The 25,750-nt window shown below is 47.7% G+C and overlaps 1 protein-coding gene across 1 annotated transcript in view; it reads right to left on the bottom strand.

Annotated features, from left to right (window-relative positions):
- HPSE (heparanase) overlaps nt 1-25,523 on the bottom strand; it is a 129,726-nt gene extending 104,203 nt beyond the window's left edge. Inside the window, exons 1-2 of the mRNA XM_085641186.1 lie at nt 25,131-25,523; nt 890-1,035 (exon numbers count right to left, since the gene is read on the bottom strand). Coding sequence (XP_085497312.1) covers nt 890-1,035; nt 25,131-25,312 — 328 coding nt within the window. The 5' untranslated portion in view covers nt 25,313-25,523. The remainder of the gene's footprint in view (nt 1-889; nt 1,036-25,130) is intronic.
- Nucleotides 25,524-25,750: the final 227 nt, after the last annotated feature.

The following is a 25,750-nucleotide window of genomic DNA, read 5'->3' as shown; positions in this document are numbered from 1 at the left end:
TGGGCTAAAGGAATGCTGCAGTGCATACAGTGCAGTACTTGTTCAAAGGCGAGGGCTGGAATGCCGCTTGTAGCCTGTGTCCTCCTGAACATGGTCAGTGCGGAAGTACTCTTGAATGAATATCGTTTGTTTACATGGTAACAACAAGTGGAGACAAGTAACCGTGAATAAACGCGGCACAGTGTGCCTTCTGCTTTAGAAACCAGTGTACTCGAGTAAAACAAGCATTGGCCGCGTGGCTGTGAAAGTGACACGGCCGCGTGGCCCTCAAAAATGAAAGTGATTGCGATCAATGGAAGAAAGACAGATGGCGGCTGCGCGCGTGCACGCTCACGTGCACGCAAGCTTTAGGCCACCAAAAGCCTGTGGCAGCACTTTGAAAACCCACCTACCAAATGTCTTGCAGAGCAGCGCATGCGCTGGCTCAGGCAAGACCTAAACACGGCCCTCACTGCTGCAAAACCGCCCCCAACCTTCCGGCCCACTGGGAAAACGCCAGATGCCTGCTACGGCCAGTCCGGCCGTGGAGCTCTTATGGTTCCAGCCTGATCCTCTCTCACATAAGAGATGCAGTCATGATGGGAGCACTTATTTATTTCTACAAATTAAGCACTTGAGTCAGGTTCACAAAGGGAGTAACTTGGTTATCTAAGTGGATTCCAATAATACTCTAGTCGCTGGGAAACGCCATGGAATAGGTCCAGTAACTACTGACTGGCCTAGAACCTCGAGAAATGACTATTCCATTGTCAAGACTACAACCAACACACTAGCAAGTGAAGAAGCAACTAAAAACGTACATATTGGAGTGGAGGAAAATGCAGTGTTTTACAGTACACTGGGTAAAACCTTTCTAGTAACCAATAAGTGAGATAGAAAAAGCACTTACCTTGAGTGTTCTGGGACTGCCAGTAAAGTTTCTCCTCCCAAGACCACTGTTTCGTTGGGCTAAACAGCATGAAGTCTGTTTGCGTCCCGCCGAACCTTAAGAAGGCCGGAGACAAGCCTTTTGCCAAAGTCCGCAGCCTTTCTGACCTTTAGGGGCGGAAAACATCATGAAAGCATGCTAAATAACTCCAAGAAGAAAACAAATTCATTCAAAACTCAAAGCACATTATACATTATCAAAATACAGCAACTTGCTGCCAGCGACAAAACAAAGGAGACTGTGGTCAGCCTCGGAAATCTGATAAACAGCAGCTATCGCGTTGGCTGCCCTTTTGCTGCCCTTAATAAAGCTAGTTGTCATTTGCTTTAAAAGTGTTGTTCCCCACTTCTTTTCAGCCACAAATTCTGGTTTGATACCAGTATAAAATTAGCATGGCATTAGTCAAACTCGTGTTATACAAAACAAAGTCTCTTTTAGGCAGCTATAAACTGAAATAAACTGAAAAAAGGCCTGCAATTTCAGCTCTACCCACAAGCTTTTGATTATCTGTTTTATTTTAGCTGCTAAACTCTATCCTGCACATACCCCTCCATTTTGTTCTGTCAGTGGACAGTAACATGCTTCGGGCAACTGGAAATAATAGTGGATTGTACGAGGAGCATGCAGTCTGAAGGCTTCCTGGACTCATACTGAGTGTGTCCAGGCTGGGTAAGGTCAAATCAGACCACGCTAGATGGGCAGTGTAACACCCAGAGGGCCCCTCAAAGATAGGGGCTCTTAGGTGGAGATATTTTCTTGCCCTTGTCCCTATAGGAATGTGGTGAATGCGTGGTGATAGTGGGTGTAGTGAGAACATTCAAAATTACCTCTAGATAACCAGTATGTGTTGCTTTTATTCTCTGAAGGTAATCTATGGCAAGGTTAAAAACTAGTGCAGACCAACTGAACATCAGCTATTCTTTGGTACTGTGAGTAGTCGACATGCTTCACGCCTTGCTGCCCAGCTGGGTCAAGTGCTGCTTCTGCAGAGAGGGTGCACTTCCACTTTTCCATCTTGAATTTTAACATCCAGTGAGTCCATGTCAAGAATATTTCAAGGGACATTTAATCTTAAGCATATGCACTTTAACTTGACAAAATGCGTCAATTTGGGCAATATCAAGTGACACTTTTGTCTCCTGCTTATGCTCTTTTATCAGTCAAAACAAGTAAAAATGGGCAATATGAATTTGAAGTTTTCCGAGACAAATAAGTTGAAGTTTGAGTCAAACTAGTCATCTGATTTAACATACGAGACATAAAAAAAACGAGGAAAAAAAAATAGCAAAATGTAAAAACCATGGAAGAAAAATGACAAAATAAGTGGAAGAAAACAATATTAAACAAGCATTGGCATAGCCAATAGGTCTCGCCTTTGGGGCCTTATAAGTGTTTAGCCAGAGATATTGACTTTGCCAATGTCTTTAAGCTGTGCTGTAGAGAAGTGTGGCTGCTGTGCAGCATGCTGAAAAGTTATAATAAAAAAAGTGTCAGAAACATTTTTGTTACCTTATATATGACCAAGAAGGCATTATGTACAACTGAACGACCATATTAAAAAAAGTATTTACAATAAAAAATTTCCTCAGTTTTCTTTTGTTCTTGCAATGCTGGCAACTTGTTTCTGCCTATTCCAATGGCTGTTTGTTATAGCTTTTTTTTGAGCGGGCATAAATAATCGGAGGGTGAAGGTTGGGAACTAGTACCTGTATTATAACACTAGCAGCGGCCAGACGCCAGGGGAGAATCAACAGATGCCAGCATCCGAGAGCAGGCTGAGGTGGTGCTGAGTGATGCTGAGGTGGTAGTGGGGGTGGTGGTTGGGACTGGTGCGGAGATTATGCTGAGGTGATGCTGAATGATATTGAGGTCTTGCTAAGTGTTGATGTGGTGGCGTACTAGTGCAAAGGCGGGCGAGGCTGAGTGATGCTGCGGTGGTGCCGCCGAGTGATGCTGCGGTGGTGCCGCCGAGTGATGCTGCGGTGGTGCCGCCGAGTGATGCTGCGGTGGTGCCGCCGAGTGATGCTGCGGTGGTGCCGCCGAGTGATGCTGCGGTGGTGCCGCCGAGTGATGCTGCGGTGGCGCCGCCGAGTGATGCTGCGGTGGCGCCGCCGAGTGATGCTGCGGTGGCGCCGCCGAGTGATGCTGCGGTGGCGCCGCCGAGTGATGCTGCGGTGGCGCCGCCGAGTGATGCTGCGGTGGCGCCGCCGAGTGATGCTGCGGTGGCGCCGCCGAGTGATGCTGCGGTGGCGCCGCCGAGTGATGCTGCGGTGGCGCCGCCGAGTGATGCTGCGGTGGCGCCGCCGAGTGATGCTGCGGTGGCGCCGCCGAGTGATGCTGCGGTGGCGCCGCCGAGTGATGCTGCGGTGGCGCCGCCGAGTGATGCTGCGGTGGCGCCGCCGAGTGATGCTGCGGTGGCGCCGCCGAGTGATGCTGCGGTGGCGCCGCCGAGTGATGCTGCGGTGGCGCCGCCGAGTGATGCTGCGGTGGCGCCGCCGAGTGATGCTGCGGTGGCGCCGCCGAGTGATGCTGCGGTGGCGCCGCCGAGTGATGCTGCGGTGGCGCCGCCGAGTGATGCTGCGGTGGCGCCGCCGAGTGATGCTGCGGTGGCGCCGCCGAGTGATGCTGCGGTGGCGCCGCCGAGTGATGCTGCGGTGGCGCCGCCGAGTGATGCTGCGGTGGCGCCGCCGAGTGATGCTGCGGTGGCGCCGCCGAGTGATGCTGCGGTGGCGCCGCCGAGTGATGCTGCGGTGGCGCCGCCGAGTGATGCTGCGGTGGCGCCGCCGAGTGATGCTGCGGTGGCGCCGCCGAGTGATGCTGCGGTGGCGCCGCCGAGTGATGCTGCGGTGGCGCCGCCGAGTGATGCTGCGGTGGTGGGCCCGAGTGATGCTGCCGTGGGCCCGAGTGATGCTGCCGTGGGCCCGAGTGATGCTGCCGTGGGCCCGAGTGATGCTGCCGTGGGCCCGAGTGATGCTGCGGTGGGCCCGAGTGATGCTGCGGTGGGCCCGAGTGATGCTGCGGTGGGCCCGAGTGATGCTGCGGTGGGCCCGAGTGATGCTGCGGTGGGCCCGAGTGATGCTGCGGTGGGCCCGAGTGATGCTGCGGTGGGCCCGAGTGATGCTGCGGGGTCCCCGAGTGATGCTGCGGGGTCCCCGAGTGATGCTGCGGGGTCCCCGAGTGATGCTGCGGGGTCCCCGAGTGATGCTGCGGGGTCCCCGAGTGATGCTGCGGGGTCCCCGAGTGATGCTGCAGGGTCCCCGAGTGATGCTGCAGGGTCCCCGAGTGATGCTGCAGGGTCCCCGAGTGATGCTGCAGGGTCCCCGAGTGATGCTGCAGGGTCCCCGAGTGATGCTGCGGTGTCCCTGAGTGATGCTGCGGTGTCCCTGAGTGATGCTGTGGTGGCCCAGAGTGATGCTGCTGATTCCATATAATGCATTCTACAAGGTAATGGACATACCAGAAGCAGCCCTCGGTAACTTCAGACAAACTGCACTGTGTCTGAGGCGGCCTCTCCTAACCCACTGACAGTCCTCCGTCGCTCACCATTTTGAAGCGCTTCGTGCAGTAGGAAGAGGCTGAGAAGGAGCCAGAGCTTCATGGTGGGGGGGGATCTGTCAGCCCACAAGCTATAATGCCCGCTCCGGCTCAGTGATGCTGCGGTGGCCCAGAGTGATGCTGCGGTGGCCCCGAGTGATGCTGCGGTGGACCAGAGTGAAGCTGCTGATTCCATACAATGCATTCTGCAAGGTAACGGACATACCGGAAGCAGCCCTCGGTAACTTCAGACAAACTGCACTGTGTCTGAGGCGGCCTCTCCTAACCCACTGACAGTCCTCCGTCACTCACCATTTTGAAGCGCTTCGTGCAGCAGGAAGAGGCTGAGAAGGAGCCAGAGCTTCATGGTAGGGGGGGGGGGGGAAATCTGTCACTCCACAAGCTATAATGCCCGCTCCGGCTGCAAACTCCACTCCTCGGAAACCGACACGATCGATGCGAGAAAGATTCCCCTGCCCGCTTCCAAAGGATGCCGCAAAGGAGGGCTGCAAGGAATGTGGTTGGCTGGTTTGTATTTTCCATGGAATGGAGAGATACTGTTGCCAAGATCAAGTTTCAGAAAAAACTGGGAAAGCCTTGAAAGACAAGCGCGCGCGCCTTGTGCTGAAAGATTAAATAAAAATAAAAAGCGTGCAGGCTGCAGCGGGAGAAAGAGGCGGGGGGGAGCACCTGCGAGGGGTGCACGCGCGCTGTGGACGGGCAGCCTGCTCTTTTTCAAAGCACATACTCCTGCTTATGGCGCGCCTCTGCGCGCTCCCGTAAGGTGTATGCTGCCACAAGCACGAGTATGTGCTTCGAAAAAGAGCTGAACAACGGTTAAAGGTCTCCTATGCAGCGCATGCGCGCTGCGTAGGCGTGACCTAAAAAGTAGTATTTGAAGAATGATCAGGGGTTAATTTGTAAAATAAAAAGTGCCGGGGCTCTCCTCAGGAGGCAGCGCTAACTAGAGAAATATGCTGGTGCAAACTGCCTCCTGTGTAGAGCCCGGCACTTATTATTCTGGAGAGGACTTGGCCTAATGGCTTGAATTGCCGATTTCAGAGCTGGGGAACCGGGTTCGAGTCTCGGCATGGCTCAACATGCTCTGATTCTGGAGAAAATCACATGGACTCCGAATAAGTGTGTCCTTAACTTGTGCTATAAGCACCGGTGCTGAGGATTAGGTGCCGGTGCTGAACACCAGAAAGCACCGGCTCAAATTAAGCACTGAGAATAACGAAAGACAATATTTAGAAGTGAAGTACTGTGGCTATTGTTTACGTTTGAACACATTGGTTAAGAAAGTATGCCTTCTATGTTAATTAAATCATGTGATCGGATGCTCCTAACAAAGTACAGGGAGTAATGGCGTCCAGTGTGTGAACAAGGCAGAAGATACTGCACAAACGCATTACAGCTAGTAACAATAAAGAGTGCAGAAATGTATACTAAGCCTGTTGCGTCGGTGTCCAGTCTGTATCCGAAAATGGAATTGGAGCGCATAATATATATATATATATATATATATATTATCTACTGGCGGTCGCCAGTAGATAGTTATAGTTAGGATCCCGTTTCCATAGGAAATCCGCAACATTCTATTTGGAATAACTTTGGCGCCGGTCGATGAATCCTCGCGAAATTTTCAAAATAGGTGGGGCGCTACGCTCCGCTCCTACCCTGAAAGTCTCGGGGGGATTCGTCAAGCGGGGGCTGAGAAAAAAGGGGGGTCCCAAAACGCGTTTTTCCCATGCATTTTTCCATAGGACCTTTAGACACAGCTACAGCCCGGACGGCTGAACAGAGTTACTTGAAATTTGGCAGAGAGGTAGTCCTCAGGTCAAGGAAGTGCCTTTTGTAGGTCTGGTGTAAATCTGTTCAGTAGTTCCTGAGAAAATAGCATTTAAATCAATATATATATGTGGGCGGAGCCTAACCACACATCTCATCCTGAGATCTGATTGGCTGTCAGCACTTCATCCAAGAAGTGTTGGCAGCCATCTTGGGACCAATATACATGATAGCACCTCATTAAAAAGCATTGCAGTTAATAGAAGGTTTTAAGACTTTAGTTACATTATAAATCATTTGTTGATGGTACCATACTCATTTTAGGAATTGTGGTATGTTCTAAGGTGATTTCACCATGTGAAAAAGCCTTCTGCTGGGATATCATGATTGAGAGAAAAATATTTTCTCATGCTTTTACCACAGAGGTTTGGAAGGTGATCTATAAGCTAAACTGAGAGCTTATTTTCTGTAAATTCACATTATCTTTCTCAGTCATGTGAGAATGAAGTCTGACATTCTCAGTAAAACATGTACATCCAACAAGGGCAGAGACTGTCAGTTGATTCCTTTGTGTTCTACTGCAGCTTTCCAGAGTGTTCCAAAGAACTACTAGAGCGCTAACCGTCCTACTTATGATAAATGTATGGCACACCTGAAGCCATCTTGCTTGGATTAAAGTGGTAACTCTTAAAACATTTAATTTAAAAAGGAACAAAATGAGGGGGTTCATTTTTCCATAAAAAGTATGATTAGTGCTGCAGAAAGAAAAATTAGGGCACATTTTGAGTGACTTCTCAAATCCTCTTCTATTTCATTAAAAAATTCTGACATGCAGACTGAAACATGCACTTTCAATACCAGCAGCAGTTTTCCCTGGTGAGCAGTAGCTTTACTACAGTGATCTAATGAGCAAAAAGAGTGCTAACATTCTGATTTTATGGCAAATGTGTGACACATTTGAATGCCTTCTTGATGGAATCAAAGTAAAAAACTGAAAGTATTTCCTACTGAGGAGACTGCAGTAAATGAGGAAATTAGGAAACTTCATAACAAATAAGTCTCCCAAGATGGCCACCAGAGACAAAAGAGCCCAAATGTAGCCCAAATATCACCCAGATGTAGCCCAAGTATAGCCCAATGACAGAATGTCCAAGAATGTTCTTAAAAACAACTAGAGCACTTACTGTCTTCATTATGACAAAAGTATGGCACACCTGAAGCCATCTTGATTGGAATAAACTAGTAACACTTAAAACATTTAATTTAAAAAGGAACACAATGAGGGGGTTCATTTTGCCATAGAAATTATGATTAATGCTGAAGAAAGAAAATGAGGGCACATTTTGAGTGACTTCTCAAATCCTCTTCTATTTCATTAAAAAATTCTGACATGCAGACTGAAACATGCACTTTTAATACCAGGAGCAGACTTCCATGGTGAACAGTAGTTTTACTACAGTGATCTAATGAGCAACTAGAGTGCTAACATTCAGAATTTATGGCAAATGTGTGACATATCTGAATACCTTCATGATGGAATCAAAGTAAAAAACTGAAAGCATTTCCGACTGAGGAGACTGCAGTACATGAGGAAATTAGGAAACTTCATAACAAATAAATCTCCCAAGATGGCCACCGGAGACAAAAGAGCCCAAATGTAGCCCAAAATCACCCAGATGTAGCCCAAATATAGCCCAATGACATAAGTGTGCAAAACACTTATTATTTTGTGTTTTTGCAGTGTTATATAGTGCAGACTTGTCAGGTATTGGAGTGCTTTACATGAGCATTGGTTACATCACACAAGAACAAATTCATTTTGGTTGTAGACATGGGGAGACTAAGTGATTTGACCAGAATCACAGAATGTCGAGCTGAAGCAGAAACTTCAACCTGGTTCCCCAGTTGCAAAGTCTGCAGTTCTGGAAGTAACACCACATCCTCTCCCCTAAGTGCAACATTTAATCAAGTTGTCAACTAGATAAAAAAACATAAAGATAACAAATAATTTAAAAGTGCTTTGTCGCTATTTGAAAACTCAGAAAATATGTCCTTATTTTAGTCTTTTAGAGCACTAACCATAATTTTGAAGCCAATAAGACCCTCTCATATATGTAATTTCTAAAGGAATGCTCTAGGTATTACAGTTTTGATTACATTAAGATGATGTCAGGCGTTCCACACTTTTGTAATAAATATAGAATGTTAGCAATCTAGTTGTTCATTAGGATACTGTTGAGAGGCAGAGGCCAGGGACACGGACTCTGAAAATTGAAGGCAGGTAGGAGGGTGCAAAGGCAACAATTTAACCACACTGAGCAGGCAGGAAGGGCCGTGGAAGCACAACAGACTATGGAGGGCAGTGGAAAGGGGGGCAGGGGCAACAAACCAACAATACAGGACTTGCAAGAGAGGCTGTTGGAGGGAAGATCTATTACGGGTCAAGGAAGCTAGGGGCGGTCCCCAGAGCCCCGGGAGCCACCACAGAACTGAGCAGGAGAGTGAGTCAGGGACAAAAGGGGCACCTTAATTTGAGCCGGGGTGCCTAGGAACGCTTGCTCCAAAAATGAAGAAAACAGACATATGAGACATGGAATTGGAGGCAGAATACAATGGCAGTTTAATGAGAAGATGCAACTTCAAAGAAACCGCAGAATAGAGACATAAAGTACAAAATACAGAATCCAGATAATCATACAGCTGTCATAATATTCTCTGTATCTCAATTAATGGACTGACAGAGAGAGAGAGAGAAAACACATCTATAAATGCATCATGAGAAACAAGTTACACCAAGGAAAATGTTACCTAGGGACACTCACATTTACTCTTAGAGCAAGCATTCCTGCAATTACAATACAACATCTTTTAAATGCAAAAGTAAAGAGAACAATCGTTAAAAAATAACATGACATTTCATATAGGTAAAATAGAATAAGATACTTCAAGCAAAGCAGAGCAAGACATTTTAAGCAAAGGAAGACAAGAGCTCCCAGTTCTTGGGGAAAACCTGCACAGCCTGTTAACCTACATACAGACGGCGAGGTTGTCCGTCGATATCTGTGGGTGCTCCCTTTTTATATCATTTTGTGGGCTCCTTTGCACGCTACATCTACCTACGTATGCTACCCAAAAGCTTCGTCTGCAGATTTTACCAGACATTTCGTCATTTACCCACTTAATGCTGACAATGGACTGGATGAAAAGGTCAGTCTCTCAGGCCAATCGCTTATCGTAAGTTCCATAGAGCAAGCAGAAAATAATGGGTATTCTACAGGAATTCAATATATTCATGTATAAAATCTCCTCAGTTCTCCTAACTTGACGCTCTGCGGTTGCCACTTCCTTAAAAGCGGGAAACCTGCCCAGGAAGCAAGTACCAGTCCAGGATGCAGCCTACTGTATGTCGACAGCTTCAGGGGGATGTTGAACTTTGATACCGAGCACGGAGCACTCGGGTAGGGTGGGGGCTACTAGTTTGGAGCAGAAGGCCTCGCAGACCTGCCTTCAGACTGCTATACACTAAAATTGCAGAGCTATGGTCAATTTAACAAAGAGGCCTACATATTGAACAGAAGGGCCTACACAGGGGTTTTATGCTGGCTGAGTGGTAAGGATGTCTCAGGATAATTATATAGCAACACAGGACCCGCTGGTCAATTTAATACGGCCTACAAATGCGGCTGGCAGGGCAAGGACAAGGGTCTCATACTTCAGGTGTGGACAGAACGGGCCAGGGGCCCCCTGTGATACAAAATCTACCCTCCTTCAAGGCTGTGGCAATGTAATAGACCATTGTGGGCAGAAGGAAGAGGCAATGGTAGTACAACCATACATGCCAACAGACCCGATACAGCCAGGAAACGTCCAATGTTTTTAAGCTCAAATGGGCTTTATTTGATCTGTCTCCTGTCTACAATATCCTCTTTTTCAATGTAACTCAAAGGGGAAAATCAATACCCCAGTTTTTTTTCAAAATCTCCCTCTTACCAAGTTCAAAATGTTCGCAAGTATGGTACATGGGATCATGAAAGGAAATTGGATAGGGACATGGACTTGGATAACAGAGGACAGGAGAGACATGGAGAGGTGCACCAAACTGACCCTGCAGGGCAGGCATCAGGGTTTGCAGCAGCACAATACACCACACAGGGCATGCAGGACGGGAGTGCAGCACAACAATCCATAGAAAGCAAGAGGGAGGGGACAGGACCATGCACATGGACAACAGAGAACAGAGGGGCAAGAGGCAATGGTAGCTAGCTGACCATAATGGACAGACAGGAGAGAAGGCTGCAGCATAACAGACCATAAAGGGCAGGAGGGACGGATCAGGGGCATTACAATGGAACAGACAAGCCAGGAGGGAGGGAGTAGGGGTCTGCACATGTAAACAGAGGGCTGGGGGCAAGGGGGCAGGGCAGGAGCAGCAAGATAGCCATGGAGGTCAGGCAGGATGGGCACTAGAAGCAAGACACAACATGAAGAGCAACAGTGAGACTGTGATGGCATACACACAGACCATGGAGGGAAGGTGGGAGGGGGTCAGGGGCAGCTAACTGACCACACAGGGAAGGTGGGAGGGGCCATGGCAGCACAGAAGACCATGCATGGCAAGTGGGAGGGTTAGTGGCAGCACAATGGCTATGATGGGCAAGAAGGAGGGTGCAGGGGCATGCACAAAGGACGATGGAGGATAGAAGGGAGGGTCAGGACCTGTGCACAGACAAGAAAGTTCAGGGGAAGGGGCCTCACAACAGACCCCACGGGGCAGGCAGGAGGAGCAGTTGCAGCACAACAGACCAGGGAGGGCAGAAGGGTGTGGCAGTACAATGGACCATGTAGGACAGGAGGAAGAGGATAGAGGCATGGCATGTGGACAGGCAGGGTGGAGGTGGCAGGGACAGGTTACAGTCATCTGACAATGCTAGGCAGGTGGGAGGGGAGTGGCAGCTCAACAGAACACTCAGAGTAGATAGGAGTGGCAGGTCCATGGGACATGGTGGGCAAAAAGGATGGAGCAGGGGCATGCACAAAGACATCGGAGGGCAGGGGGAAGGAGAATAGGGGCAGCAAGCTAAGCACAGAGTTTAAGCAGGAGGTCAATGATGGGGCATAGAATTGGGCAATGGAGGGCAGGAGGAGTGGACTGGTACATCATACTAAATTGAGGGCAGTGGCAGCACATCAGACCATGCATGGCAGGAGGGAGGAGGCTAGTCCATGGATTCACACAACAGAGGATAGGGAGGAGGGGGATGGGGCAGCAAGCTAACTGTTCAGAGAAGGCGGGTATTAGAAACTTTATTGTTTTTAAAACATTTTGTCTGTGCAAACTACTTAAAATATGAACAAGTATGCAGCATAATCTCACTTTTATTCAGGAAGAAGAAGACGTTAGTGACTGTGACTCCGGGCTCACTTGGCAAAAACACCCCCTGACCCTCCACCCCCTATCGCAAAATGTAATGCCCGTGAAAAGGGTAGGTGAACACAGTGTTATATAGAACATAGTCCTGAGAGCACGATTGAAAATGAAAACTAGATATAGTGTATGGTATAAACTATGCACCAAAAAGTGTGATATAAGATGAACCAGGCGTGAAATATAATATGCAATACATTGTGCGCAATGACAGATTCATTGGAGAGCGCGAGATGGCACAGGCACTAGCGCGTGCTATGCGATATGCGCCTTGGAGTGTAATATGCACAGGGCAGTGTTGTGTAACCTAACTAGTCTCTAAAGTTGTAATATAAAATATGTGCTGGGGAGTGTAACGTTGCATATGCACTGTGACAAAGATATGGATCCCAAATTGTAATATGTATGGCATAGCACTGTGCGTTATAACATAGGCATCGAGGAAGGCACGTTAGATGGGGCAATATAACCCGTGCGAAGACAAGTGTGGCATGACATTTTCACGGGGTGGTGTTACAGTGCACATGGGCTAGAGAGTGTCATAGCATATGCACTAGCTAGTGGAATACAATACAGAGGTGTGTGGCACTCGGCAGGCAATGGTGGGTGTAACACAGCATTGGGCTCTGTCAGGAGCGCGCTGTGACTCGCAAGTGATGTTCGTCCCCTTTCCAGAGAGTAAAATAAAAAGTATTACACATCCGGCAGTGGATGTGTGTTTTATTAACCGTGAGGGGTGTTTCTTGCATAGTTTTGTTCGAATTTTTGTCGAATCCCCTTTGAATGGCTTGGTGTGCATGTGTATTAAATGTGCCCGTCAATAGCTACCCATGTTTGTATAAATAAACGACAAGGGTGTCTACCGGGATTAGGCACGGTAGAGCATCAGACATGTCAGAGCTTCACTAGTGGTGTAAATACATTCCACGTGGATTAATTGCATGCATAGTCGCCTTTTAATGAATATCACGCAAATCGTCATGGTGATAGGTACGTACGGTTTGTCCAGCATGTCCTAGGTGTGTCTATAAATATATATTTTTTTAAAATAGTGGCCGGCCCTGGGGATTGGGGTCAAAAAAATATAATTAGGAGACAGGCCCTGGGGGATGGGGTCATCAGGGCCAATAAATTAGAATAAGAAGGGGAACCACACAGCCCCCCTTCTTAAAAAAATAAAATAAATAAAAGACTGGCATCGTCCCGGAGGCCATGCCCCCTCCATGCAGCACTCTGCAAACGCGCCCCCAACAGGCATCTCCAGTATGCGCCAGGGAGCTGCGCTGCAGACAGGTGTTCTGAGGCCAAGCCCCTTTTTACACCTCTCTGCAACGCAGCTCTGTGGCGCTTACTGGAGGTACCTAGTGGTCTAGTGTGACCCTAGGGACCCTTAGGATTCAAGGGGACTTAATCTCTCAACTTAGAACAGCCACAGGGCGCGTTTACACAGTGGTGAAGGGAGGGGACGGGGCCTGAGGTGACGTGTGCAAACACGCACCATGGCACGTTTTAAATTGGGGATATAATTTCCCTTCAATACTGAGGGCCCCTGGGGGCTAACTAGCCCACCAAGTGCTTCCAGTAAGCGCCACTGAGCTGCATTGCAGAGAGGTGGTCCAGGCCGTGCCACTTTTTACACCTCTCTGCAACGCAGCTCTGTGGCACTTACTGGAGGTACCTAGTGGGCTAGTTGGACCCTAGGGACCCTCAGGACTCAAATGAACTTAATCTCCCAACTAAAAACGGACACAGGGCGTGTTTACACAATGGTGAAAGGAGGGGACGGGGCCTGAGTTAACGTGTGCAAAAACGCCCTGTGGCCTGTTTTAAGAGGTAGTTTTAATCCCCATGCCCTATTAGATACTAGGGGCTTATAGAGGAGGTAAGGCTAATCACAGGGGGACCCCAACGCATAATGTTCCCTAGTGTATGTAGGTGTTTTCACTGTATTCTAAGTGTCTTTTAACATAGCACTGGCTCTAGGACTGGTTAGTCAGACTCAGTTACCACCAGTATCCGTCTGAAAAAGTTGAGGGTACAGGATGATTTTGCAACAAGGCTTCTTTCTGCTCTTCTTTTTGTTCTTTCTGCACGTTATCCTTCTTCCTGCACTTATCTTCGTATTTGAGGACTTCTGTTGCTTCTTTCTGCACTTCTTTTGTTTCTTTCTGTGCATTTTTTCTTCTTTCTTCACATGTCCTATCTCTGTAGGCATAGTTAGAAATTAGCATTTAAAAAACCTTTGAAATTAACAGAAAAAACCATAGGTTTCAGGCACGTTATAGTTAGGAATTAGCATTTAAAAAACCTCAGAAATTCACTGAAAAAACCATAGGTTTCAGGGGTGTTATAGTTAGCTGGACTTTTCACTTGTACAAAACCATTGAAATTCCCCCGTTATAGTTAGTTCAGCTAACTATAACTCGCGCGCCCGCAATGCACTGCTGATGACGTCACATATTACATCACTCATGACATGGTCAGTGACATCACTCATGACATCACTGATGACATCTCAAATGACATCACTGATGACATCATCCTTGTGATAGAGTGGCAGACCTCCTCTCACCCTAATATAACCTTTGATACACACATTCAAAAATAGAGACTAAAATTTTCAAAACAATGGACATACCAATACCAGTTACAACAACCTCTTCAGTAATTCTAAGATCCACATACACATCCACTCATTCACCAACAGTCCAATACAGTCATTCATACATGTACTCACTCATCATATGTACTCATACACCTATACATCCTGTTACACAATGCCACTCATCCATAGAGTTACTCACACACATAGTCACTCATGCTAATAAAGAATCAAACATACATTTACTTGCATATACAGTTATACACACACCACCACACTTACTTCTACGGAAACTTACACATACTTAGTCTTTTAAACAATCACTTATAGAAACACATACTTATTCATACAGGAACTCTTTCAATCTCTCACTCTCACATATACACACCAATAGTCACATATACTAGTTTAAAACATATGTAGTTACTCATAAAGACACTATTGAGACAGTCATTCACTCACTAACACACCCATACACACACTCATCCACCCATACAGTCCTGCACACATACTGTGTTCAACACATACAAACAGTGAGTCACTCATTCATGCACCTATGCACTACGTAATACCCCCCACCGAACCATGCAGACACTCAGACTGATACTCAAAAAACCAACTAATAACCTATATAGACACCCATGTAGCTACTCACCAACCCATGCAGCCACTTATACACAAAGTGAGAGACTGATACAGATATTTACATATTTAAACATTACTCACTAAGCCATGTATTCACTATGATACACTTAATCAGTCAGTTACACAATCAATTTTTCAAAAACAAATCATCTATTTAGACACTTATATACCCATTTATTCTTCCATCGACCTTGAGATATACATATATAAAACATATTTAATTTTCAGAATAACACACATTCACTGGATGATGTCATCAGTGATGTCATCAGTGATGTCATTTGAGATGTCATCAGTGATGTCATGAGTGATGTCACTGACCATGTCATGAGTGATGTAATATGTGACGTCATCAGCAGTGCATTGCGGGCGCGCGAGTTATAGTTAGCTGAACTAACTATAACGGGGGAATTTCAATGGTTTTGTACAAGTGAAAAGTCCAGCTAACTATAACACCCCTGAAACCTATGGTTTTTTCAGTGAATATATATATACATAGGAAATCCGCAACATTCTATTTGGAATAACTTTGGCGCCGGTTGACGAATCTTCGCGAAATTTTCAAAACTGGTGGGGCGCTCCGGTCCGCTCCTATGCTGCAAGTCTCGGGGTGATTCATCAAGCCAAGAGGGGGCCGAGAAAAAAGGGGGGTCCCAAAACATGTTTCCCCATGCAAATTTCCTTAGGAACCTTTAATCGCAGCTATAGCCCGAACTGCTGAACGGAATTACACCAAATTTGACAAAGTGGTAGCCCTTGGTTCACACTCGTGCCTTTTGGTTAAATGGTGTAAATCCGTTCAGCAGTTGCTGAGAAAATCAAAAGTAAAATCACATATATATCTATGGCCTCGGAGGATACGCGCACCCTGCCGAGCACGAGCTGTATGCTAATTGGCTGTCAACACTCCAAACCAGGAAGTGTTGGCAGCCATCTTGTGCCTCTGTAGAACCGAGGCACAAGAAAACAGAAGAAAAAACGCGCAGAATGCAAAATGGGGGCAGGGTACAAACACCCTGACCCCCTGGGCCTGCTCAGGGGGTCCCACAAGGACCCCCAGGGCCCAAAAAAGCCAACTAGCCCACCAGGTGCTTCCAGTAAGTGACACTGCGCTGCGTTGCAGAGAGGTGGTGCAGGCCGTGCCCCTTTTTACACCTCTCTGCAACAGCGCTTACTGGAGATACCTAGTGGGCTAGTTTGACCCTAGGGACCCTCAGGATTCAAGGGGACTTAATATCCCAACTTAAAACAGCCACGGGGCGTGTTTACACAGTGGTGAAGGGAGGGGATGGGGCCTGAGGTGACGTGTGAAAACACGCCCTGTGGCGCGTTTCAAGTTGGGGAAATAATTCCCCTTCAATCCTGAGGGCCTCTGGGGGCTAACTAGCCCACCAGGTGCTTCCAGTAAGCGCCACTGCACTGTGTTTCAGAGAGGTGGCCCAAGCCATGCCCCTTTTTACACCTCTCTGCAACGCAGCTCTGTGGCGCTTACTGGAGGTACCTAGTGGGCTACTTGGGCCCTATGGACACTCAGGATTCAAGGGGACTTAATCTCCCAAATTAAAACGGACACAGGGCACATTTACACAGTGGTGAAGGGAGAGGATGGTGTAGGAAAGTGGCTCTATATATACTGGACCAAAGTAAGGTAGTGTGTATAGAGTCCTCAGTCCCCAGAGGTTTGGCAGAGGTTAAAGTTAGATATAACCTTACTCTCTAAAGTGGTAGCGTGGTTGAGCAGTAAGGCAGTATCAGAGGACAGTGTAAAGCATTTGTTGTACACACTCAGTCAGCAAATGGTCTCACACACTCAAGAACTGAACTCTAGGCCAATTGTTTTGCAGCACTGAGGTCTCTCCTGATAACAGGTGAGTAAATCGGAATTCGTAGTTCGGTTGATTTTAGATGAATATTTTAAAGTTCCAAAACTACACACTTAGAAGAATTTCCAAGTGAAACCAGTCAATGTTAGCCTATGGAAGAAAAGTGAGTTATCTGCTTTTAGGTAATTACTCGACTGGCAGAGTTAAGGTCCTGGGCATAGACTCAGGGGTCTCCCAGGGTCAGGTAGGTACAGTTGGTACACCCTCAGTGGCACAGGGGCAGCCGGGTGCAAAGGTAGTTAGGCCCAATGTTATCCAATGAGAGGCAGGGGGCCTTCGGTTGGTGGCTGCTGGCTAGCAAGCCACGCGGCTGTGGGACCTGTTCTCCTGGTCACTTGCTCAGGGCAAATGGTGAAGTAGGATAGGACAAAGGTTGCACTGCCAGGGGCACTCGGGCGGCTGGGTGCAGGGTGCTTTTGAGCCGTCGGGCGCTCAATGTTATTCAATGGAGATCTTTAAAAGGGAACAAAGGCTGCAGGCTCGGGACGGTGGATCTTCTGGAGTGACCAACACTTCGAGGGGTAAGTTGGGATCTTGGAGGGTAGGTAGGCACCCTGGAGTTGGGAACAGGAGGCCGGGGCGCCAGGGTGTCTTTGGACGTCGGGAAATCTTACCCTCTGCTGGTTGCGGTTGGAGGGGTCCTTGGTTCTGAGTCTGCAGGCGTCGTCTGGGTCGTCGAGGAGGGTCCTTGGGCACTGGATTCCAGGTCAGAATCGCCGGGAGGATGTCCTCAGGGTCTTTGTCCACTCGGGCACAGGCCGGGCGGGTGCAGAGTGGGCTGGATTCGCGGTTCCTGGCTGGCACCAGGGGTGTTGCTGTTTGAGCAGAGCCACTGCTCGTGGGAGTCCCAGTCTCTAAGAGGGTCAAGGCAGGCAGGTCCTCCAGGGTTCTTGAGGTTGCTGTCCGCAGGAGACGCCGGGATTTAGCAGGAGCAGGTTCAAGGATCAAGGATCAACAGGCCTGTAGGGCTGGGGCCAAGTCAGTTGGTGTCGTCCTCTTGTTAGCAGCTGCATGGCAGGCCTTCTTCTTGGTCTTCTTTCTTGTTTTGAAATCGGGATCTGAGGAAGGAAGGTTCAGGGTGCCCCAAAATACTAAATTTAGGGGCGTTACAGGTAGGGGAAGGGCAGGGACCAATAGGTCCCTGTCCTGGGGTGAGTACACCCCCTATCCTGCTCCTCTCCAGTGGGAGGGGGGCAGGAGCCTATCTCTGATTGGGCAGGGCTCCCCATCCTCAAGATGGCCAGGGCCCAGAGTTGTGCTTCACCTCTCCTCGCCCACCTGAGGGGTGGAGTTGGCACAGGCTGGCACACCTTTCCTCACGTAGGGTTTCCCGTCAGTCTTCCCGCCAGAGTGGGGGGCAGAACCGGTGGGGGCCAGTTGCTGAGTACAGCAAGTGGTCTGGAGAAGCTCACAAAGGCGGTATGCCTTTGACGCTTCCCCCTTCCCATCCTGGGGGAGGAGACCTAGCACCTCGCCCAGGATGTGCATTTTTGCAGGCCTAGGAGAGTGGTGGGGCTCTCCACCCAGGGGTCCAGCAACATGTCTACTGTGTGGCAGCCTCTCAGACAAGACGTGGATAGTAGGTTAGGTTTCAGGGGGAATCTCTAAGATGCCCTCTGTAGTGCATTTTACATTAAATCCCACACTGGCATCAGTGTGGGTTTAATGTGCTGAGAAGTTTGATATCAAACTTGTCAGTCTTCAGTGTAGCCATTATGCTGCTGTGGAGTTCGTAATGACAACCTCCCAGCACCATATACTCTTAATGGCATCACTGCACGTACAGTGCCCAGGAATGTCCCTGGGTACTGTAGGGGCACAGGGCTCATGCACCTGTGCCCACACCACTGGCATAGGGCACCCAGCTAGAGGGGTGACTGATGTATGCCAGGGCAGTGGGTTTGTGGGCATGGCACACAGGGATGTGTGCCATGTCGACTCTTTATTTAGTTCTGCACCATGACACTCAGTCTGCAAAGGCAGTGTGTGGGTGTCAGGTTGCAGGGCCCCTAAGCGTAGCACAATAAGTGCTGCAGCCCTTAGGGGTCTTCTCTGGTCACAAAGCCCTGGGTACCATTTACCAGGGGCTGACATGTGGCCAGAGATGCCAATTGGGTTTCAGCTTCAATAAGGTTTTAGGGAAGGAACACAGGCCCTGGGCACCTGATTGGCAGGAGCCCAGGGCACACCCAGTCAAAGCACATCAGCAATTGAGCAAAAAGTGGGGGCATACCATGCAAGAAAGATGGCACTTTCTCACAGATGGGGCCTGAAGTGACATGTGCAAACACGCCCTGTGGCGGGTTTTAAGATGGGGAAATAGTTCGCCTTCAATCCTGAGGGACCCTGGCTGCCAACTAGTCCACCAGGTGCTTCCAGTAAGCGTCACTGCGCTGTGTTTCAGAGAGTTGGCCCAGGCCGTGCCCCTTTTTACACCTCTCTGCAACGCAGCTCTGTGGCGCTTACTGGAGGTACCTAGTGGGCTACTTGGACCCTAAGGATTCAAGGGGACGTAATCTCCCAAATTAAAACGTCCACAGGGCGTGTTTGCACACGTCAGCTCAGCCCCCCCCCCCCCTCCCTTCACCAGTGTGAAAAACACGCCCTGTGGCGCGTTTTAAGAGGTAGTTTTAATCCCCCTGCCCTATTATGTACTAGAGGCTTACAGAGGAGGTCATTCTAATCACAGGGGTACCCCAACGCATAGTGTTCCCTAGTGTATGTAGGTGTTTTAACTGTATTCTAAGTGTCTTTTAGCACAGCACCGGCTCTAGGACTGGTTAGTCAGAGTCAGTTACCACCAGTACCCATCTGAAAAAATTGCACCAAAACCCAAACACTTATAAATTCACCCAGGCACTCTCCTTACAGTTCTCTAATCATTCAGTCAGTACCCAAGTACTCATGCACGGAGCCAGGCCTTAGCACATGGACTGCTTCAAACGCCTATCCACTATGCATGCAGTCCTGTAACCACTTACACACTTGTCTTTCACACCTTCAATTTCCCAGTCAGCATACATACACTTCCAGGAAACACCCTGTCACTCCTCTAGTGACCCATTCAGCACCATGTACTAATCCATTCACTGCGCCAAAACCCAACCACTTATAAATTCACCCAGGCACTTTCCTTGCAGTACTCTAATCATTCAGTCAGTACCCAAGTACTCATGCACTGAGCCAGGCCTTAGCACATGGACTGCTTCAAACCCCTATCCACTATGCATGCAGTCCCCTAACTAACCAACACACATATAGTTCTGCACTTATACATTAAAAAAAAAATTCAGTTTCAATATTTTAAAAAACATTTTTATTTCCATTTATATCAAAAATATATCATGTAATTTAAAAAATAAAATATGTAAAAATAAACAGTTAAAAAACGGTAGAAAATCAGTATCAAAAAATACATATAACTATTATTACATTTAAAAATTATCATTTAAAAAACCTTCGAAATTCACTGAAAAAAACATAGGTGACAGACATGTTATAGTTAGGAATTAGCATTTAAAAAACCTTAGTAATTCACTGAAAAAACCATAGGTTTCAGGGCTGTTATAGTTAGCTGGACATTTCACTCGTACAAAACCATTAAAATTCCTCCGTAATAGTTAGTTCTGCTAACTATAACTCGCGCGCCCGCAATCCATTGCTGATGATGTCACATATTACACCAGGATGCATTTAAAAAAGAAAAAATGAAACGTTTTCGCTTCATTTTTTAAGGGCAGGTAGTGGTCCCTGAGACCACTGCCTGCCCTTAAAAAACATATTGTCCTGCATTCACGAAGGGGAAGGGGTGTCCTGGGGACCCCTTCCCGTTTGCGAGTGCTTTACCGCCCTTCTGTGAAGAGTGGTAAACTGCGACTGTTTTGCGACATACATACCTGGAGGACTCTAGATTAGGAAGGGACGTCCTCGGAACGCCCCTTCTTAATAGCGACTCGCTATTCCTATTTTGCGAGTCGCAAATAATTTGCGACTCACAATATAGGAATAGTACATGGCCAACTAATTTTTTGCAGTAGTAAAGGGGGCTGAAACCCTCTGCGACCGCAAAAAACGGTCATACATGTGGCCCGAAATGCGCAAGTTCATAAGGTGTAGGTTAGATTTCCCTGTGTCTGATCAGTCTTGCGGCCATATGAAGGGCTGCTTTTAATGGGGTTCTCTGGCTAGCAGAAGGCCAATTTGAGCTAAAATCCGCATTGCAATCTGAACATGACCACTGGCTGCATGGCCTGTTTCTTTTGGTTTGCATCCAAGTTTCACAGTTTCCTAACCTGCAATGGGGAGGCTTCCTCCCCTTCCCCTGACCTTCATTCCTCATAGAGCCGGAGGGCCTTGGTCACTGCCTGACTCTCTCCCGGTTTTCCACCAGTTCCCAGCCTCCTTTGGGATATCTGAAGACAGTGATTGACTGGTCGAGAGTCATGTGACCTGCCAGACCTTTTTTCCTCACGCTCAATTTTCGTGCCATCTGCCCTAGGTGCTTTCTCCTCACCACATTTACGATTTAAATTGTTTGATTCCGACACCAGCCGTGTTCCTTCCTTCCACAAGCCAGCCTTTTGCAGTCTTAGTGGCATGTGACCCTCTACCCTAGTCCCTTTTAGTGGCCTCTCTGATCAGCTTTCTTTACACTTTGGTTTAGAGGTATTCTTCCCAACCCACCATCAACTCTTTCATGAAGGTACTAAAGGGCCTTGCCTCGGTTAATGCCCAGCAAACTAGCACCCAGCTTTCCTCAGAGCATCTGGCCCCTCTAGGAGTGTCCATACAAAGGACCAGGCAAAGTAATGGAGACCCCTCTTACAACTATTCCTTGGTTGGTAGTCCCAAAGTTTACGCAATGCCCAAACCAACGCCACTGCACCGCCCCACACAGCGCAACTTCTCCTTCTTTTCTGTGGTCCAAGAATCAGCAAAACTATACCTACGTTTTGCTCGTATACAAGGAGTAGCTAATAAGATGAAGCCAAAAGCGAAACAGAGAGACAGACTTGATGGTTAGCACATCACTATATTGCTGCAAATAAGTTTCCTAGAGTCGTGCACAACTTCTCCAGCACTTATCACCCTTCAGTGCTACTGGATACAGATTACCATTTTTATGTTGAACAAGAAGGAGGTGCATTGAAAAGATTAATGTAAGTCCACAGTGTTTTCTTTAAAAGTGTTCTTTATTTAAATCACAAAACCAGCCAACGCGTTTCGTTCCCAAGCATGAAACTGCGGAACTCCATCAGGGCTTAATAAGGTAAGGTTCTAATACGCCAGTTAGAATACTTCACAAAAAGTGGAATTCTCATCTTCCGATAGTAGTATACTTTAAGTGTAACGGTTTGACACCTTGATAAGTGCGAGGACTCCCCTCCTTCAGTTAGGTTCAACCTAGTTAGGATCAGAAGACGAGAATTCCACTTTTTGAGAAGTATTCTAATTGGCGTATTAGAACCTTACCTTATTAAGCCCTGATAAAGTTCCACAGTCTCATGCTTGTGAACGAGAAGAGTTGGCTGGTTTTGCGATTTAAAATAAAGAACAATTTTGAAGAAAACACTATGGACTTACATTAATCTTTTGTGCACCTCCGTCTTGTTCAACCTAAAAGGAGTAGCTAATAATGTTAGATCTTTTGATGCACAAGAGTAGAGCAAGAACCATGAGCCCAACAAAACTTGGTGAGCAATGGGTTTAAACACTTTTCACAGGATCACACTCTGCTATCGTGGCTGTAGCCCCTTCTCAGTTGGTTTCTGTGGCTGTAAGCAGGACTACTGGAATTATGCAATTCATCAGAAGCGGTTTTCCACATAATAGTAGATTCGCTGCACCGGGGACATGATCCATTATCCTCTGCATAACTTGGAGATTAAAAAAAAAAAAAAAAAGTTTGTTTCCAGCTCGAATGGATCTAAAGCTACCAAGAAACACTACCACACGTGTTGCTGTGCAGTGGCTGGCCTTTTCACACACAGAGGCAGGTCTTCTTTCAGTTGCTGATTTCTGGTTTTAGGCATTAAACTGTTTTTTAACTAGGTAAAACCTTTGTCCAGGCAGTGTTAATGTGTAAAAATGAGAATATAGTAAAGCAATATGGCTCTATAATGTGTCTCGTTAAGCCACAACATGTGCCCTTTCTTGTTGCATAATTTAGTAAACCCTGCCACATGCTTTGGTACTCCCTAGTCGCATTAAACAAGTCGCCTTGGTTATATCTCAGACTAGCCTATTATTGTTGTTCCAGCTATAACTACATCCACTCAGTGGGGTTACACTCAGTACTACAATGAGCTGTGTTGGTTGTATAGATGCTCACGGTGAGGACCCTGTACCCACAGTCATTGTTCAGAGGCAGGGCTTTACGTGGGATGAAAAAACTGGGGGGGGGGGGGGGTCTCTCAAAGGGGCGTGGTCAATGTAAATCAAATCAAATCAGGTGTTTGTTAAGCGCGACTACTCACCCGTAAGGGTCTCAAGGCGCTGGGGGGGGGGGGGTCACAGGTTCCAGTCCATCAAGGAGGGGGTCTGTCGAAGAGCGAGGTTTTGAGGTTGCTTGCAAAGACGGGGAGCGATGTTATCTGTCTGAGGTGGAGCGGAAGGTCGTTCCAGGCTCTGGCCGCGAGGAAGGAGAATGAGCGGCCTCCTGATCTGGTCTTTCTGGACCACTGCGTAGGAGAGCTAGGCTGATTGTAGGGTCCTTTTGGGTGTGTGGAATTTGAGTCGGCTGTTCAGGTATGCTGGTCCAGTGTCGTGGAGGGCCTTGTGAGCGTGGGTTAGCATCTTGAAGGTGACTCTAGCTTCGATGGGGAGCCAGTGGAGTGTTCGCAGGTGTTGGGAGATGTGGCAGTGTCTAGGCAGGTTGAGGACCAGTCTTGCGGCGGCGTTTTGGATGTTCTGTAGCTTGCGGGTGAGGTTTTTGTTTATTCCGGCATAGAGTGCATTGCCGTAGTCGAGCCTGCTGGTGACCAGGGCGTGAGTGACGATCTTTCTGTGTTCGAGGGGGATCCATTCGAAATCAGGCGTGGCTATAAAACACATAAGCTAAAAATCTGTGTTTAGCACAGTGTGCCGCCCGACTTGTATTTTGCTGTTCCTGTCATTGCGTACAGATATATGATACAAGTATCATCATACCTACAAGTCAGGACTGTTGGCTTTGTCAATAGTTGCCAGTTGCATAAGATAAATAGGTGGCAACTATGGCTTGTATATAATATTGAGCAATCTTCCACTTAAAGCCCTGGTGACACCACGACAATGTTGCTGCTCCTGAGTTTCAAAAAGAGAAGGGAAATCCAGAGAGAAAATGACTCTCTTTAAAGGATTTCCCTTCCTCTACAACGCTCACCACGGACACATCGATGTGCCTGCGGTCACTGCAGTCAAGAAAAAAAAAAAAACAGACCGCCTGTGCCAGGGCACAAAACAGAGCCCGATAGAGACCCGTTTCGAGGCCCCCTTAAAAAACTGCCAGTGCTCAGACCCCGTGAGACCCGGCTCACTTAAAGCCCTGTTCAGAGGTTTAACTATCTCTAGTGCTGCTATCAGGGTGTCGCCTAACTGGACGAATATACATATTGGAGGAGAAATGTGCTACTTGACTCCCTCAAACTACTAATTTCTTCGCCCACGAAAAACATTTCAGAGGTCATATATTAGCGCCTAGAAGCAACTGTATGCAGTGTGCGCTATATAAATCTATTACAGCTGTAACGTCGCGTGTTTTCGTACTTCACTTTAAAAGTAAAGTAAGCAGGTACTTACTTCACTATCCCTTAAATTAGGACTTGGCTTTTAGATTTTTTTTTTATAATAAAGACCCTAAAAAGAGTTTGACATTTTCCGAAAACTCAGTCTCTCGTAGCTAGCTTCGCTAAATTGGTCCAAGATAATTTCACAGTAGATACGCCAAAGAGAAATTCCCTTGACAAATCATGCAATTTTTTATCTTGGCAAACGCACTGGAAAACAACAGCATCGTTCAATGTAATGTGTTTTTTTTGTGCATGTTTTCCACATTTTGAATCAGTACCCATATTAGTCGTTTCGGTTTTAGCCACGCCCATTCTAGAAATTGGAGATGTGGAGATCTCCTGGTGTTGTAGGTTTATCCACAACCAGTCTGGTAATAGGGTATTTGTTTCTACACACAGATTATGAAGCAGTCTTATAGTGACCCCCTTGTTCAAGTCTCGCGCTCGCTCACGGGTCTCGAAATCTGTAAAGTGGCCAGAAGGCGTCATGCTGGCGCTACACCAAACCCCGAAAGTAAATATTATGGGAAAGGAGGGGAGTAAGTACACTTACCCCAGGAAAGTGATGTACTTCGGTTCTGCGGCCAGACTGGCATCGACAGTCACTGAAAGGAACCTGGGGTCAACTTCGGATGTTTCCTTCAAATCCACCTGCAGCGTCACACGGTTTACACCCCCCGCGTGCACCGCCCGCGTCAGTGCGGGCAGTAACAACAGGAAGAGGGCTGTCTCCATCCCTGGGGAGCCACAGCACTGGGCGAGGGGCGGCTGGTCCTCGCCCGACAGCTGCGAGCCAGGGGCTCGGTGCTCCGTCAGGATCCAGCGGAGGGACACTGAGTGGGTCCTTCTCTCGGGTAGTCAGTCAGTCCTCTCCTCCCTTCATTTACTGGTAAATCTGCAGCTTCCTCCTAGCTGCTCTCGCACGCACAAAAACCGAAAGCGAGGGAGGAACCAAATGCAGCCAGGGGAGGGGCGAGGCCTGGAGCCGCCCACGGGGGCGGGCCCAGGTGCGAATAGGTGAGACCGCAGGTGCAGCGACTGGCCCTTCCTGTTCTTGGTGCTTCAGCAGTATAACAGCAAAAGGAGACAGAACGCGTATCCCACGACCGACATTAGACAATTCACACAGTTGTCTCATTTCACTCTGCTGTGCGTGATCCAGGCATTCAGTAC

This window comes from Triturus cristatus, chromosome 2_2, assembly GCF_964204655.1.
Source record: "Triturus cristatus chromosome 2_2, aTriCri1.1, whole genome shotgun sequence".
NCBI classification, from domain to species: Eukaryota; Metazoa; Chordata; class Amphibia; order Caudata; family Salamandridae; genus Triturus; species Triturus cristatus.
This window is presented reverse-complemented; position numbering and strand designations above follow the sequence as displayed.